Source organism: Daldinia childiae (genome assembly GCF_008694065.1).
Source record: "Daldinia childiae strain JS-1345 chromosome Unknown Scaffold7, whole genome shotgun sequence".
Taxonomy (NCBI): domain Eukaryota; kingdom Fungi; phylum Ascomycota; class Sordariomycetes; order Xylariales; family Hypoxylaceae; genus Daldinia; species Daldinia childiae.
This window is the reverse complement of record NW_022984648.1, coordinates 1,631,135-1,648,884: the sequence shown is the minus strand read 5'-3', so window position 1 is coordinate 1,648,884 and position 17,750 is coordinate 1,631,135. Positions and strand designations below refer to the sequence as shown.

The 17,750-nt window shown below is 46.5% G+C and overlaps 4 protein-coding genes across 4 annotated transcripts; 2 read left to right on the top strand and 2 right to left on the bottom strand.

Moving 5' to 3' along the window:
- Positions 1-470: 470 nt before the first annotated feature.
- GL218_06742 (uncharacterized protein) lies at positions 471-1,367 on the bottom strand (the record flags this gene model as incomplete). The annotated part of the gene is made up of 1 exon (XM_033583468.1): positions 471-1,367. One exon carries the CDS (start codon positions 1,365-1,367, stop codon positions 471-473), a length of 897 nt encoding a protein of 298 aa, XP_033433663.1.
- Positions 1,368-3,292: 1,925 nt separating this feature from the next.
- On the top strand, positions 3,293-5,866 carry GL218_06741 (uncharacterized protein; the record flags this gene model as incomplete). The annotated part of the gene is made up of 1 exon (XM_033583467.1): positions 3,293-5,866. One exon carries the CDS (start codon positions 3,293-3,295, stop codon positions 5,864-5,866), a length of 2,574 nt encoding a protein of 857 aa, XP_033433660.1.
- Positions 5,867-8,579: 2,713 nt separating this feature from the next.
- Positions 8,580-10,352, bottom strand: GL218_06740 (putative beta-glucosidase btgE; the record flags this gene model as incomplete). Its single annotated transcript, XM_033583466.1, has 2 exons — positions 8,580-10,120; positions 10,178-10,352. 2 exons carry the CDS (start codon positions 10,350-10,352, stop codon positions 8,580-8,582), a joined length of 1,716 nt encoding a protein of 571 aa, XP_033433661.1.
- Positions 10,353-12,942: 2,590 nt separating this feature from the next.
- Positions 12,943-17,176, top strand: GL218_06739 (Mitochondrial protein cyt-4; the record flags this gene model as incomplete). The annotated part of the gene is made up of 3 exons (XM_033583465.1): positions 12,943-13,162; positions 14,337-14,487; positions 14,542-17,176. 3 exons carry the CDS (start codon positions 12,943-12,945, stop codon positions 17,174-17,176), a joined length of 3,006 nt encoding a protein of 1,001 aa, XP_033433475.1.
- Positions 17,177-17,750: the final 574 nt, after the last annotated feature.

Genomic DNA, 17,750 nt, shown 5'->3' with positions numbered 1-17,750 from the left:
TAGGACTGGTATTAGCGACTAGCAACGCTTGTAGTTTGCGCGGTTTACTCGAAAGGTTACCAAAATGTGTTCCTCTGGGGATAGGTTGCAAGAACAATGGAAAAAATCATAATAATTAAGCAAATGCTATTTCTTATACGGGCTATCTTACACAGGTGGCTAGAGCTCAGTTATAGGATCCGTGAGTGATCTCCTATATACCGAAAGTAGGGATATCAAGGGGTCTTGCTGACTTAAGCCGATGCAACGACTTAAGATATGTCTGCATTGGATATATAAACAAGTGAACTTCTCTTGAGCGTCTGTCATACGTTCCCCATGAATATCCCTGTCTAACTGATAATTAATGAACTAAAATTATTCTGTATTGTCATATTTAAGTCTATTTTAAAACGATACGTTATTGTGAAGCCCATCTCTGGTTTCCCACCTCATAGGACAATCTAGGTTGCAAATGCCCATGCAACGGCTCATTTCTCTCCCACCGCGTTCAGCTTCATTTCCTTTGCACTAACCCACCAGCCTGCAGCTTCAATGATCTGACACACAACTTTCAGCTCATCCATCGATCGTGGAGCGTATACCATGGTGAATTGTTTAGGAACAGGCATCTTCAGAAAACACTGGCTCGTCAAGGGATGTCGTTGACCCCAGCCTTTCTCGATAACCTCCTTCACATCTTCCGGGTGCAGGTTTAGATGCATCGAGTAATCCGAGTTATGCACGTGGCAGATCTCACCCTGGCAGGTCTTGTTGAAAGGATATCGAGAGAATAGGGCCAAGCCGTGCTTTTCAAAGCAAGATGTGCCGATGCCCACTTCCTCCGGATTGTTACAACTATGAGATTCCAAGATACGCCGTAGAATAAGGTAGCAGTCCCGAGAACCAAACTGGTCGACCTGCCGTTGCGGCGCGATCCCGACGACTTTAGGTCGCAGCCCGCAACGGTAAGGAAGCGGTTTCTCGCGGAGGATTCCAGCGGCTGGCTGCACATCTGGATCTGCTGGAAGAGGGGTGAAAGGATCCCGACAGGCCCAAAGTTTAAACCAGTTGATTCGAATGTAGCCGGCAAATGTCGCTGGCGTACCTCCGGGGCCGAGCTTTAAATAGTTCTGGTAATCATTGTGGGCGAACACAACGACTGTAAATACACTGATGAGAAATGCTACGGTCGAAGGCCGCAGCAATTGAGTGCTGAGAATCAGCAAGATAGCAATGAAGAAGATAGCGGGCCCATCCAATGTCACAGACAGAGGGTCTTGCCTAATAGTCACATTAATGGCTAAAGGGTCGCCATTGCGAGTAGGACAGATATCGATGGGTGAGGGAGGTCTTGTTGTGTCAGTCCTCGTGAGTGTGCCAGACATGATGTCAGAGCAGAATGTGGACATGGACTAAACCGTACAAGTAGGATGAGGCCTGTATATCATAGAGGGGAGCACTTTGTGTAAGTTAAAGCTGAAGGAGTTTATCTTCGAAGAGCGAACTGAGAGCCTAAAAGCCACTTGGAAGTCTTACCCATATAGAAGAATATTACGATGAGAGAAATGAGACCTGGGAAGGGGTATATAACCTTTTAAGAAAAAAAAGGCAGACATTGGAGATCTAAGTTAACCAACTAATTCCTGCCATTGGTCAAGTGACAAGAAGAAAGCCAAGAGCAAGCACATATGAGTTGTATGGGTTGTACATGTTATACATGTTCAAGCCAGTCGCAGCTGTCAGCGGGATCGGTATGTAAACCTTGACATAACCCGGGGAAGCTAATTATAAAGAAAATAGTCGCTTATACTACCGCTTAGACTGCCGCTTAGACTCTCGCATGTAACTTAATTCTTTAGCAACTGCCTAAGCTACATTTATAGCAATTGATCTAATAGATCCACAGTTGAGTGGATTGAGGATCAAAACTTGACATAACCACGACCGAGGCTTGACGAAAGAATGATGTATTACATCTCTGTACACCGAAACAGACTTTGAATCAATTTAGTCGAAGCCCCCGAGTTAGACATAGTAATATAAGGCGAAAAGTCGTGTGACTTCACACTATTGTAAAGTTTTTAGTTTACTGCGTCTTTGTGACCGGACCTGCAGATATGCACAAGTATAACTATATTGTCCAAAGTTAGGTAGTATTCTTCCTCAATGTGGCTGCAGACAGAAGCCCGCACTCGGAGACCATATTGCAACTTTGCTACAAACGGGATGCAGTGAGGCGTTCCGGGCTGCACCTGGACATAGCATCGCCCAGTAATCATGAATACGGACAACGGATCGATCCCATCGGCATCTCGAGGTTGCAAGAATCTGCAAGTCGTCGCGCTTATGAACGTCCGATATGCTCCTAGCCTACCTAGGATAAATGTCTAAGATATGTAGGATATAAATGTGAGCGGTCGTAACTCAGCTCATGCGATGAACTCTAATGGTTAAAAGAGCTTGCTTTGTCTTAACAATTTGTTCAGTTTGTGGCGTTTATGATCATCTGGACGATTCTTATTATTGAGGGTTAGAAATCTCCAAGTTGATAGAGAAGACTCTTTTAAATATTCTCTTTGTACACAATAACGTTACACGCAGGAGACAACGTGTCAAAGTGAAGTTTGCTAACCTAATATTAAAGTACGACGTCTAACCGCCGACTTCAAGTAACAAAATGCATTCGACAAGTCAGTAGGTTACAAGGTTTCCGACATTATGCAGTATGTATGCGGTATGTAATAGTCAGAATATGCTTATCTAACCTCCCTTATCCGAACCATTATTAGGCGTCTATTCCAGGAAAGACAAACTGCTCTGATTGGTTCAGCATCAGCAATTACGTAGTTCCCTCGTTTGAAGTACCTAGGTATCATACCTTCCTACGGTTGCCAGGTCGTTAACATGACAGGGGTAATAACAGGGATAGGGGGCCAGTGGCCATTGGACTGAAAAGGAGAAAGTGGGAATCTCAAAACAAATCATCAACAACTTACCTATCGATTACGATACCCCTCGACTTCAAGGTTGGAATTATATTTATTTCCTCGTGTTTTATTTGCAAACTTGAAATTAACTTCTGCAAAACGGTAAATTTAATACACGCGAATATCAAATATATTTATAGTATCTGTCGCGACTTGCAAGTCTGTCGTTACCTAGTATTCTTCACCCAAGCCGAGCGCAGGGAGACAGGCAAAGCAATCAGATCAAATTTGGTGTACAAGTTCGTAACCTCTCTTAAACAGACAGTTGATTAAAAACGTCGCAATACTAATACGGTCGGACAGAATCTTGCTCCCCATCTAAGATGGGAATTCTTTCGAACCCGTTGCGTTCCCGCGAGGGTCGACAATCTCAATTGCCTGTTTACGAAAATGTACACCTTACAAGTAAGGAACGAAATTCAAACGATTCTTATGACGATTCCGATTATGACGACTATTCTACCACCTCATCTCCTGGTACAAACAACTCAAGATTCACAAGTGCTTCAACTTCTACAGCAACCCCTATCATGCCTAAAAGAGCATTCCCAGTTCCTCGTAAACCGCGCCAACCACTTAACTACCGTTTACCAAACAAGGTCGTTCGGTACCTCTGCTTTGGCTTAACATTCTTCATTGTCTCAATGATATTCTCGCTCATTCGAGCAAGTCACAATGAGAACAGAGCCCTTGCTGAAGGCAAGATTAACAGACCGGCATCCACGCCTCCTTCGTGGGAGCAATTCCCATTCCTTACAAGATATTACGGTGGTATCAGGAACCTGGTACCCTTTTCTCAAAACACACCCGAGTATCCCCGATCGAAAGGGGAGCCGCCTATAGACAAGTTGTTCTACGTCAATAACACCAACGTAAAATCCGACGTCGAAGAGCGGAACTTGCCTGCCAGTAAAGAGTATATTCGGTATCCCCAGAGTGTTTTCCAGGATGCCCCTGAGCAATTTCAGGAATGCTACATTGACAAGGCAAACAAAGTACGCGTACCTCCTATTCGCTACTATGAGGGGCGCCCCCATGGTTTCCCTGACCCCGTGCTTGGTTCCTATGAGCTCCTAGGGCTTCCCGAGGATATCTGCTTCGAACGCTACGGTCGATATGGGCCGTATGGCTTCGGTTATTCCGTTAGGTCAGGTGGTCTCGGTACTGGGGAACACGGTGAAAAGGAAGGCTTTGAGGCTACTTGGGACAAGGTGCCCCAAGTCGACTGGAGAGGGACGGACTGGGCGGATGTTCAGAGACGGTGCTATCAGACAAATGCTGGTCGTTACAAGCAAGTGCCCGCTAGACAGCCCTCTCCTCATGGTTTCTACATCAATGAGGACATTGCTGCCACAAAGCTCCAGGCGCGTGACTCTCCGGTTCCCGAGTCACCCAAGTCATCAACCGACAAGACAGACAAGACTGTCAAGGAAAAGAAACCGGTACCAGCCGCCGAGGCTGTAACTGCAGGGAAACAGCTGCCAAGGACCGCGGTTGTGATTCGGTGCTGGGATGAATACTTCTGGAGAGAAGAGGATGTAATGAACATCCGCTCCCTAATCAGCGAATTGGTGCTAGCATCCGGTGGTCGATATGATATTCACCTACTCGTTCAAGTTAAGAATGATGCTGCACACCCAATTTGGGCAGATGCAGCCGTATACCAACGACGAATTGAGGAGACTATACCGGAGGAATTCCGAGGTATTGTCACGTTCTGGACAGAAACCCAAATGTTATCACTTTACCAGGGAATTTTCGATCTTTTCGCTCGTGGCCCGGATTTGCCCGTTCACGGTGTCTACCGTGGCTTGCAAATGGCCATGCAACATTTTGCCTACTTACACCCAGAATATGACTATTACTGGCAGTGGGAGATGGATATTCGATACACTGGCCATTACTATGACTTGTTCACCAAGATAGAGAATTGGGCCCAGGAACAGCCACGTAAGGGTCTTTGGGAACGGAATTCTCGATTTTACCTGCCTTCCGTTCATGGAACGTGGGAGGATTTCAAGCAGATGGCGCGAGTGCAGACTGAGATGGGCACTACGGGTGCCGATAATATATGGGACAATGTTCCCGGAGCCGGCAAGAAATCGCAGTCTAGTCGTGGCGAAAAGCCTATTTGGGGTCCTGAGAGACCTAAGGATCCTAAAGATTGGTTTGAACCAGACGATGATCCTGTACCCGAGACAACCTACGAAAAGGATAAATATGTGTGGGGAGTTGGCGAAGAGGCTGATTATATTACGTTCAACCCTATGTTCGATCCAGAAGGAACTACTTGGGGTCTAGCTGACGACATTACTGGGTATAACACGACGGGTAGCAATGGAATGCCGCCTCGTAGGGCTCAGATCATCACAGCATCACGCATGTCTCGCCGTCTACTCATGAAAATGCATCGAGAGACTGCCTTCTTGAAACATCACGCTTTCCCAGAGATGTGGCCGGGTACTGTTGCTTTGCAACATGGTTACAAGGCCGTGTTTGTACCACACCCTCTTTACGTGGACCGCGAGTGGCCTACGGAGATCTTTGAAAGGACCCTCAACAACGGCAAAAATGGAGCTACAGGAGGCGCCCGTACTTCCGTATTTGGCCAGCGTGAACATAATCTTATAGGTCTCACCTGGTTCTACAACTCAGGTTTCGCACCCAACTTGTACCGAAGATGGCTTGGATTGAAGGTCAACAATGATGGAGGCGAGGAGTTCGAGTTGACCGCAGACGAGAGCAAGAACGGCACCAATGTCAATGAAATGCGTGGCGGAGAAGGCAGAATGTGCCTGCCGCCGATGCTACTTCACCCGGTTAAGGAGGTTGAGTTACCAGTTGAAGCCAACCCGGAAGACACGCTCGAGATCCCCGAATCGGATCCCGCGGCTTGAGCACAGTAGGTTGGAATGGGGAACAAGGTTATTTAACGAATGCATAGGCCAGGATTTTGTAATGGGCCATTTCTATATATGGGCTCTAGCACTTGTGGCGGCGTTGGTCGGAAAGTGTGTTATCGGATGGGTTTTTTGCCATGTTCTTGGTAGTTTGAATGAATAAACGATGCGAAGCAAGCGTTGCGCGTCGATATCAGGTGTACCATATAGCTGGTTTGTACACAGGCGGAAGGGCATGACTGGATAGAAGGAGTGGATAGGGATAGGGACCTGCTTGGAGAGTAGGCTGTAATTATGACACTTATTCCGACTTCTCAATGTGTGTGGTGTGTGATGCCTGGTCAAGATTTTGGTGAACTATGCGTGTCGAAAGTGTAGGGTGGTTGCTCGGGTTGCTACTTGAATTGTCCGTTATCGCGAAACGTACCGCTATGTTGCACGTTAATAGCACGGTATTCTAATCTCACGAAAAAGGGACAAAAAAGGTGAGTTCAAACCTAGCACTTGACCTGAACAAATTGGCCTTTTTGTCGCCGCGACTTAGCCTCGAACTCGATTAGCCCTTCATGTCCTTAACCACTAGACCACGGCCATGTTGGCAAGCAAATCTCGGATTGGGGCTTCGTGATAGAAGGTGCGCTTAATGCGCCTTTTAAACACAGCATGCGCGTGATTTCGTTGCCTGGTAACCGTCATATTATTACCCACCGCCTACGTATCTACGTAGGTACCTAGGTAGGCAACGACGTATTTACGACCAAGGAATTTAAGTGTTAAACCAATATTACAAGACTTCTATATAAGTACTAACTCCTAGGTCCAGAGACACGTCAGAAGCTACCCTCGATTAAAGGGAAGGCAACACAGTTAGGGGGGAGGGCGCTTTTATCACCAAGATATGTTCAGTAGCTTCATCACTACTATGTAAGTTTTCATATCCGGGAAGATATAACTACACTTGCGTTACTACTGGGTACCTATACATAGACTACGGAGAGATTGGTGATAAAATTAGTAGGATGTTAAATTTGCCATGGGCATGTTTATAAACTCAAGATCTATAAGGGCAATAAAATGACACTTGCTACCTATATGTTTCTTTACAAGTTGAGAACGAGAATCCGTAGGAAGTAAGGATATATGAATCGATCAAGAAGCTCTATACAGGTGTGTGGGGATAAATTATAATAGCATTAGAACGCATACACATCCTCAGTTGCTAAGTATATCAGTCTCTGAATTTTGAATACTAAATTGTATAGAGTAGTGATTGCCAGCGATAGATAATAATTATAAGCTTAATAAAATACAGTAGTATTAGATATTTCTATCGATGTCCTTTTTTATTAAACGTAACAAGTCAACCAAAGGGTATACATTCTTGGCACTCCTTCCACAAAAGACAATTATCTTCTTCAACTATTTCCTACACCATTTCGTATAGTTAAGTGATAACAGACGTCCTGTAAAAACCAACCACGAACAGGGTAAACCCCCCCTTTACCAAAGCCGCAACACTACGTTTCAACCCCATCGCCAAACCAGGTTTGTTTCTCTCCCCAAGACAAGCTAATACCGCAATACACGTACCAAAACCTGTTGACATTCTCGCATCAAACCCATGAAACAAGACTAAATAACCAACAGATAACCATCCAACATAAATAGTATAACCTACAGCCAGCCAGTGACCCGTGCTCTCAACTCCGGCCACGAAACAGGAATACTTACTTACATACATAGGACCCCTAACTAAAAAAACCAGATTTCTTCCCCGGACCCTGGTAAGTAGTACGGTGAGGATACGAGCAGATCGACAGCGCGGATCCGGATCCGGAACGCAAACGCGACGTCGTAACAGCAGCCCGTTATAAGAGGAATATCATTACCGAAACATTTGGGTTACCCAAGGTAAATGTTAACCAGCCAATAGGTCATTGTTGTAGGTACGAAATATACGATTCTTATGCGTCAGTCACACTCTCTTTACATAGCTACCTGTTATGGGAAGACGAAATATAATAACTAGGGGAATAATAAAACTACAAATAATAGTTATACACTTTTATTAACAGTTTATTAAAATAAAAGAACTCAATAATTCTCATTTTCTTTGCCATTTATGGCCTTATGAAACATGTAAGTTTTGGTGAGGAAATAGAGGATTGATGCAGAAGACTGAGAGGTGATATTTTGTATCTACCAACCTGATGGCTCCCTCCTCCGACTTCCTAGGAAGTTCTGCTTAGAAAGAAACATCAAAAATCCAAACATAACTCAACACTAATAGAGTAGTTACAACTATAAACCAAACAAGAAACATTTCAAAGCACATTCAAAAATAGTACATCACAAAAGATATAAATCGTAAAGACAAACAGCTTTATCCAATAATAGATACTAGTAGATTACAACATTATGAATCAGACCCTACATTTGGGACGGGGCCGAGTATTGACACCTAGGATTGAGCTACTCTCAAGAAATACATCTATCGCTTTCCTTGCGCCGCCAGTCCAACCCTAGACATTGCTCTTATTACAAAGGGAACTACGGATACGCATCCTCCGGATATACAACAACCGAACCGCCCTGACGGTAGCCTAGTCATATACTTCTCCGTAGCCAAAAGCGTGTATGTTGCAACCCGTTTGGATAAAGACGTAACAATGTACAATATAACGCTATTAGTGCGCGTTTAGAAGACACCTTATATGCTGATGTTAATGCCAAGAGCAGCAGCGACACCGAAGTGAGGCTCGCACTTGCAGGCAGTGTTAGGGTCCTTCCATGCGTCGGAGGAGTAGCTGAACATGACAGCCTTGTCACCGCACTCCTTAACGATGCTCTTAATGGCCTCGGCTTGCTGGGTTACACCGGGAACGGCAAGACCCATAGCCTCACCGGCTGAAGGCCAACCAGTCTCGAGAATGATACCGGGGATACCCTGGCAGATCTTGCTGACGATGTCGAGCTGGCCCTTGACGAACTGACCAGCCTGCGAGGCAGCGGTCTGAGTGTTGAAGAAAGCGTGAGCATTGGCACCGGCAACATCAACAACACCGCAGATAGCAGAAGAGAAATCACTCTGTTGCCAGATATTGACGGTCTCAGCAGTAGTGTACTGGCCAGTGTAACCGCTGAACTCGCCCTTGCACTTAGTGATAAGAGAAGCAAGCTCAGAAGGCTGGCAGTAACCGTGGAAGACAGCCTCGTTACCAACCGAGATAAGGTCAACAAGTTCCCACTTGGCCCAGCTCTTGATGGCGCTGATCTGCTCAGCAACACTGGGGCTGTGGGCATCGCAGCCAGGAGAGTCAACAAAGATACCGATGATCATCTTCAGGCCGTGCTTAGCGCAAGCGCCACCAACATTGGGGAGGGTATCGCAGTCAGTGGAGTAGACACGGACGGACTTGATACCAGCAGAGGCAATAGCAGCAATGTCCTGCTCAACCTGGCTGGCGCTCTTGCATCCACCCTGTGGGCCAGTCTCGTAGGGAGTGTACGAAATACCCCATGGCTGACCAGCCGGTCCACCGAGAGTACCGCTGGGCTTAGGCTTAGAGGGAGTGGAAGAAGAGGGAGAAGAAGCCGGGTACGAGCTGGGCTTGGGAACCACAGGAATGGAGGTAGGGACCTTAGGAACAGTGGGAGTGGTGGGAACGGCAACGGGAACTGAGGTCGGGACCTGGATGGGAGTGGTCGAGACGCTAGGAGTAGGAATGTCGAACGGGCAGTAGACAACGGTGTTAGTCTCGGTGACAGTGGTGACAACCTCAGGCTGAGTGTAAGTTCCAGGGGGATAGTTGGTGACGGAGGGAATGGTCACAATGGTGGATTTGTCGACCGTGGTCGTGGTGGGAGCAATGGTGTAAGTACCAGCAGACGGGCAGACGTAAGTCGTGGTCTCAATGACGCTGGTAGTAACACCTTCGCTGGTGGAAACCGTAGCGTACGGGCAAGTAACCGTAGTTGCGGTCGTGACGACAGTGGTAACACCGCCGAGGGTGTGAGTACCACTGGGGACAGCGGTCGTGGAAGGAACGCAGACCGTAGTCGACTCGGTTAGAGTGACGGTGGTAGCAGGGAAGGTGTAGACACCCGTGGTCGAGCAAGTCTGGGGAATTGGCGTCGGGACGAGCACGGCGGTCGAGGTAGTCGTAGCTGGCGGTGGCGGAGGGGTGGAGGTGGAAGAGGGAGTAGCTACAGGTGTAGCAGAAGTCGTAGGGGGAACCGGAGGGAACGAGACTAATATCTATGATTAGGAATTTATTCTGATAGTCGCGAAAGGATTTATTAACATACGAGTGGCTTCACCATAGTAGGTGCTGTAGATGGTAGTACATCCGCAGGTGGCATTGTCAGCCTTCTTCTCGAGGGCGTGGAACGCATCGTGGGCGCGAGCGTGTCGGTGGTGAACGCTGACAGCGTTGACACCGGTCAGGGCCGCAGCAGCGGCGACCGCGAAAGTTGCCTTCATTATTACTTCTTGAAATTCCTGAGAACTAAACTCCAATTGACCGTAGATGATTGCGCGAATTTAACTGTAGAGCTGTTTGTTTATTTTCGTGATATCGTGAAAACGAGTGCCCGCTAAAAGAGTGAAGCGGTGGGTTGGATACGCAGAAAAAGACGAAAGCTGGAGAGATGCTTTCACGTCACGGCATCGACATCAACAGGGTCGTTTCGTGAGGAAAGAAAAGAGGAAAGGAGGGTATCATGGGAACGGCAGATCTCTTGTACTTTTATTAAGGCACCATTTCGTCCCAGCGCTGCCCAGCCAGCCAGCGCCAATTTTACCTGATGGTTGTTTTTGGCAATGGGGCAAATGGGGTGGCAGCGTTGGTCCCCGCTGATCCTGGGTCCCCTTGCTCTCCGTCCTCTGCATCTCTGCAAATGGTTCCTATGATGGATGGATCCCTAACCAGGGTTGCCTGCCAGCCCTGCTTGAGTGTGGCCCAGTTTCTCTTCGATTTGCACAGACAAACTTAACCCACCTAACAGCTCGCGGAATCCTCCACGGACGAATAGACGGCCAGAGTGTCTTGACCCTCAGTGCATAAAAGTAGGTCCATAGTGGTCAAACTCCGAAATTCTGGACAAAAAAGTAACAATCTCTATCTTGGGTCCAAGATGAGCTGTACAAAACTGACCATTGGACTGGGTTCGAGGAAGATTCGTCGAAAGAAAGGTGAATAAAGGGGGTTAGAATGGGGTTGTAAGCTTACCCCAATTAGGATAATATCCATAGAGCTTTTTGCTTATGACCAATCAAAAATGGTCTTGGCCTGTAAAATCGACTCTTCTTGGAAGTCAACCCTTTCTTTCCAGTGGGGACTTGCGGTCTTTCCTTTGTCGCCCTTGGGAAATTACCCGACCATCAAGCGAAATTACGCATCGGCCCTGACTAAACCTATTTTGTATTAGAGCTGGTCTAGAGCTGCAGCGTACCTGCAGGACTAGACTTATCTCGGCTTACATACTATGTACATAGGAAAAGTACCCCTCGTATGCATTTATTATTAGGGCTTCAAGCGTATCAGCAACTAAGACAGACATGGAGAATTGGCAAATATGAGATGTCACTCCTTTTTTTTTTCATTCTCTTTCATTCGGGAGTTCATCACCGCTTGATTGGCTCGTATTTTCTCCTACTTTAACTACTTTAGCTACTTTCAATTCCATTTTGATAACCCACGTCATTACGATTCGAAGGATTATTAACAGTTTGTACTAGTTTATCCTCCTTCCTGCTGCGTAGTAGAGAAGCTAGGTTAAGCTGAATAGCGGATGGCTTGCATATTAACAGCCGTGTGATCTTAGATGATTAGCGAGTTTACTCTTGTTGATCGTTGATCAGATCGTCCTTCCTATTCGGCATCCACCCTTCCCCTACGCCGAACGGCCAGACCCTCTACATAGATAATAGATACATACTAAAAAAACAAGCTAGCTTCCCCAGGATTCTGACCGACAGCATATCTAATATCTAATAATCTATGTGACCAATGTAGGATGACATGAACGTAGTAATTATCCACAGGCTAACCTAAGCTTCCTAGGCACTTAAAGACTCTAGCTCCCTTCTCCTATTCTACACAGCCAAATAGCGGCCATTAATTCTACAATAAGGCTTTACCAAATCTATTGTGACGCTTGAGCTTTAAGCCTTGAATAACCCCTTAATAGAGCGAGTGTTGGCTGGACTGTGGACCCGAACAAGATTAATGCCGGATTAACAGGTTCTTGTAGCCTGAAACCTAGAGTCTAGATAGCCTATTGTCAGGGTCGACGTCAAATTTGGGCCCTAGGCGCATACTACGTGGTACTGTATGCACTGGGAACTTTACATAGTAATCATGGGAAAATGGATTGACCGCTGGCGTTGTACACGTGGTTGGGTGCCGTTATTGGTTATTCGACCTGATAATACTGACATTAGGTCCGTTGGCTGTGTTGCCAGCGTCAGCTATCCAAGCACCCAAGTCTTATTTTCCCGACTTGGAACTTACATAGAATAGGTAATAATCTTCGCTAACTTTCCATCCAAGGTTGGGATCACGTTAATCCTCCACGTCCCCATTATTCAAGCTTTTAAATAACACGTTCTTTCAGGCATATCAAATGTCAATCCTATTATTTCTATTTATGTAGAGCCTCACCATGTTATGTTTAGTACACTGTCTTGAGAAGATTGGCATATAGGCTACCTTTTTCTATTAACAGACTAATTGTACAGATCTACGACTTAACCCCGAATCCATATCCACACCAAGGAAACATCGTAACGATTCCCCGGATCAGGAATGTTGTCGAGTGTTAATGGATCTTATAACCAATTCCGAGGGTTGATCCAAGTGGTTTTACGGAACGTGCTCTAGATTATGTTTGAAACCCTCTCCGTTTATAATCGAACTTTATCGCAACATGTAAGAGTCCGACAACTTGCTGTCGGCGGGGAGTGCTTTACAACAGCACTGAGGCGGCAAGCGCTATGGAGACAGCGAACAGACCAACCTGTATCCAATGTCAACTACAAGCCAAGAATATAAGAAGACGGACTTACCGAAATGTTGTTAACAGCTCCGGCGCCTGACACAGGGATTTGCCCACCGCCAGTAGCGTTCGGCGTCACTCCGCCGGTACCCATCGGCATCCCAGTCGTCGTCCATGTCTCATTGGCCGTGACAAGACTGGATGTGGGTGGTTCCGCTGGCGCAGACGTTGACCAACTACTAACCGTGGCCGTCGTATACGAGCCGGATATGCCGGTGGAGGAACCAACCAACTGTGAGATCGAAGTCATCTCACTCATAAGAGAAGCAGTGCTCGACATGCTCGACGCATGCGGCATGTTTTCCATGTCGGATGTCTGTGCTAAGGCACTGTTGGCTAACATCAAAATTGCGAAGCGTTTAGCAGCCATGTTTCTAAATCCGGTAGAAAGTATTCTAAAGGAGAAAAGGGTGTAATGAAACAAGTCACGAGTTGGGAGGAGATGATGGGTGCGAATATGAGAGGTCAAGTAGAAAAAGCTACTCGCAGCACACAAAGGCTCACGATGGCCTTTGAGAAAATGACATAGTTTACACTTAGCGAACAGGTAGGCTCGAAAGACTCCCTTTCATATATTATTTGCTGCCGAGGTGCACTTAATATACTTGAAAGACATGAGATAGTATCTCGTAAGGTTCTTAGGTACAACGTATTGGAAACTAGGACTGACATAATTCAAGTCATGAGCATTACTCATAAGAGTGAGTATAACTAATCCTTAGTTCATTAGCTACATGACTATCAAAAGAAAAAAATCGCTTTTTAATAAGTGAAGGCCTGCGTATAAAAGGTATTTTAGGTATTAGTTAAAATTTACGATTTAAACTCTTTACATTTTGATAATAGGTAGGTACCTGTCTCGGAGTAGTGACGGACCGTTGCCACCTGCTCTCAATGCAAGTACAGCTGATAGGGATATATGATGCGACCCACTCATTCACTGTTTAAACTTTCAACAACAAATTTTTGCCACGATGAGAACAAACACGACAACGAGAAATTATCTTTAACAAAAGTCTTTCTTTCATCTACGACACGTGGTTACAATGCTACGGACGTCGAATAAATCTTATGTATGCTGGAGATGTACCTTTCAAAGGGCCACATCACCCGTAGCTTCAAAATCAGATGCAAAGTTTCTGCCAAGAAATAACCAACCTCTATGGAGAAGAGTATGTGATAGCAGACTTTCATGTCCCTCTTAACCATCCTAATCCTAAATTATTTCTGTAGACTCTAGCTACCGTTCAACATTCCAATCTAAGTGGTAATGATCCACTTGCGCAGTTGCGCGCCTTGGAAAAACAAGACAAAAAGGGGAAAACCAAAATACCCATCCGAGAACACTTAAGGAAATGGGAAGAAGAAAACCAAGATGAAGTAAAAACTATCTTATCTGATTATGCAGATACAGGCGAGCTGTCCAACAGCTTCACTCGCCCGCAGAATGTGTCCATGGGTACCTTTGATGTGGCCGCGCCGCTATTCGATGGAGATGAACTTGGCGACCTACGCTCCGATGATGCCATTCTAAACCCCGGAGACATGGTTGAGCTAAGGTATAATACCCTTTTTATTTATTATTCATATTAAGACTAACTGGGCTTCTACAGCTCTGAAGGATCGAGGCGACCTATGTTGGCAATTTGCCTAGGTCGTTATAACGGCTATGATCATTATTACACAAGCAGCGGTAAATGGTTCGTAGGCCTAGGCGTCAAGTCGCTTTTCGTTGTTCAAAAATTCGTCACGCCGGCTGAGCTCGCACCTGTCCTCAAGGAACTACCGACTGGTGCCGTACCGTTAGAAGCCCTAAATGCTCTTCAGGATCTTGGCCATGGTCCTTCTAGAGCCGCAGGAGCTAAGTTGCTGCGTAAGATGTTAATTTTTGCCCATGATGCGGAAGCCGTATATCAAGGAAATGCTGGTACCCTCGATGCGTCTAGCGCTTTCATCGGTGATCCACTGAAACATCGATATCTAACCCTGCACGAAATTACTGAGCTGCTGCTTCCTGAATCTTATCAAAAGGACGGAAAGTTTGAGCCTGTAGCCCTGTACGCTGTTCATAGGTCTCTCCTGCAAGATGAAGTTTTCTTCAGACCACTCAGACAGACCGGCCACAGAAGATCGTATATTTTCGAAATCAGTCCACTGTCTGAGGTACAAATCATCCAGAAGGTAGAAAACCTAGTCCGAGATTTTGTAGAAATAGATGTAGGATTACGGGAAGGTAAAGAGGACGGTCCATCTCCAGTGCACAATTTCATCAAAAATGCTCGCAAACTGATCGACCAGAGCCGAGAAACCCGAATATGGACAGAAAGCGGTATTATTGGGCCGTCAAAGGCAAAAGAATTGTCGGCAAAAGCGCCAGCACCAGCTACCCATCAGTGGTCCCCGACCGATCTAGAAATATTGCAGTTTATGGAGCTGTGGTGTAGCTACCAGAAATTTCCAAGTTACTCACGACTTCAATGCTTTGGATCTACTATCTTACGAGCCCTCGGCAGATACGAAGACGCTGGAGGCTATTCAGTATCAACGGGCTGGACTTTCCTACAAGAAGTTGGCTGGATACCATCCTGGGAAATTCCTGCTCGATATAACATACGTTTCCCGGGTGTTGAGATTAAACGGGGAGGAGGATATGTTCGACCCTACTTCGGCAATCTTGATCGCCACATAAAAGGAGACATATTAGCTCCTATAAGGAAACCTTGGAAACTCACTGCTTATTGTATCGACTCTGAAGCTACCATGGATATCGACGATGCTGTCTCAATCGAGAAGAGTTCCAAACCTGACCAATTTTGGATTCATATCCATGTTGCAGATCCGGCTTCTTCAATACAGGCCGAAACGCCCGTCGCTAAGTATGCCGAGCTAATTCCAGAGACGATATACTTGCCCGGTCACTTCGAGCGTATGCTACCCCAAAATATTGGCCCAGACAGATTTTCTTTAGCTCCAGGCAGACCTTGCTTGACGTTTAGTGCGTTGGTAGACAAAGACGGGCACGTTTTAAATTACAATATTACACCCAGAATTCTAGAGGATGTCGTGTACATGACCGACGGGGACGTTGCTTCAGTAATTGAAGACCACCGGGAGCATCCCACTACCGAACAAGAAGACGAGGTAATTCTTGGTCCTATTCCGAAGGCCAAGCCTCCTCCAAGACAGATGACTCGGCCTCAACATTTAAACGAGGACCAAAAAAACGACTTGGCGCTCCTTTCGGAATTGGGAAAGGCTATCCATGGTCACAGACTTAAGAAAGGGGCCACTCCTTTCTTTCATCCTCGCCCCGAAGCAATGGCCTACTTTGACCACCTTCCACAACGCGAGATCGATAACTTCACGGCTCTGACAGGGGACCCTTCAATCCGTATTGGATACTCCAAACGCTCTGCGACTGACCTAGTCGAAAATGCCATGCGACTAGCTGGTGAGATTGCTGCTAGATGGTGCCATAGGCGTGGCATTCCAATTCCGTTCCGCACACAGCCCCACGCCACGAAGAACATCAGCAAAGTTCAACAGTACACCCGCGACGTCTTCTATCCTCTACTTAGAGCTGGCATCAGACCCGACGATAACCAGTGGCGCCACCTCTGGTCTCTCACCGGCAACGACGAGCTCACCACAACTGCTGGCCCGTACTTCACGCTCGGCGTTAATATGTATACCAAGGCGACATCCCCGCTCCGTCGGTTCTCGGACTTGATCGTCCACTGGCAGATCGAAGCCGCCCTTTTGAAGGAGCACACCTCCGGCACTTCGCTAAGCGGCAACAAGAGCGACGATTCCTTCCTGCCCTTCAGCCGCGAGAAACTAGACCGCATGCTCCCTATGATCCGGGTGCGCGAAAAGCAAGCGCGCGCCCTGATCCGCGGCGACGGCGGCGACCAGTGGATCCTGCAGGGGTTGGTGCGCGCATGGCGCTTCGGCGAGGCCAAGATCCCCGAGACCTTCCAGTTTACAGTCTTGCACGTGAATGGCCGCCGGTCAGCCCAAGGGCGCCTAGATTGGTTTGAGCGGACTGCCCTCTTGCGCCCCGAGACGCTAAACGACGTCGTTAGGATGGCGGAGGTACGGGTTGGAGATGTCTACGAAGTTAAGCTGCATAATGTCAATGTCCATGCGAACAAGGTCTACGTCGAGGCGGTTAAGGTCTTGAAAAGGGCGGGTGAGGAGACGATCATTGTGCCGGAGGGGGATAAGGCTGAGGTTGTGGAAGCTTAGGGGCATGGCTTGGTGAGAAGGGAAAGGGAAAGGGAAAGGGGGTACGTCTTGTTATGAGATATTGCCACGTGTGTTATGTAAAATACGATGTATACGTATATATATATATAAAAGCGACTCCATTAACTTGAATACTATCTGCTTCTTCTGCTATGATATATTTGCTAATACTATATGTTTATATCGAATGTTAGAGTAGGGTTCATACACACTTCTAAGACTTATTATATCTTTTTAAACTCCCTGGTTCTTGGGAATTATACTGTACGCAAACCCCTTTAAATTGTCTTATCAAGATCCTCATGTAGTACCATCTCGACAGGAGGAATGAGGGAACTTCGAGGCCACGAGCTTGGACTAGACTTAGGATAAGGATAGATACGCTTACCATAGACATTGGCTTCATCAGATAAATCGTTATGCGAGCAGTAAGGAGTTCTCCATCAACACAATCACAATTATCACATCACTCAAAGTACACACAAAAAACAACAACCAGAACTATGACCAAATCCCCAGGGACTTCTGTATTTTATCGTGATCATGAAACCCGGTAGGCTTGCATATTGCCCAA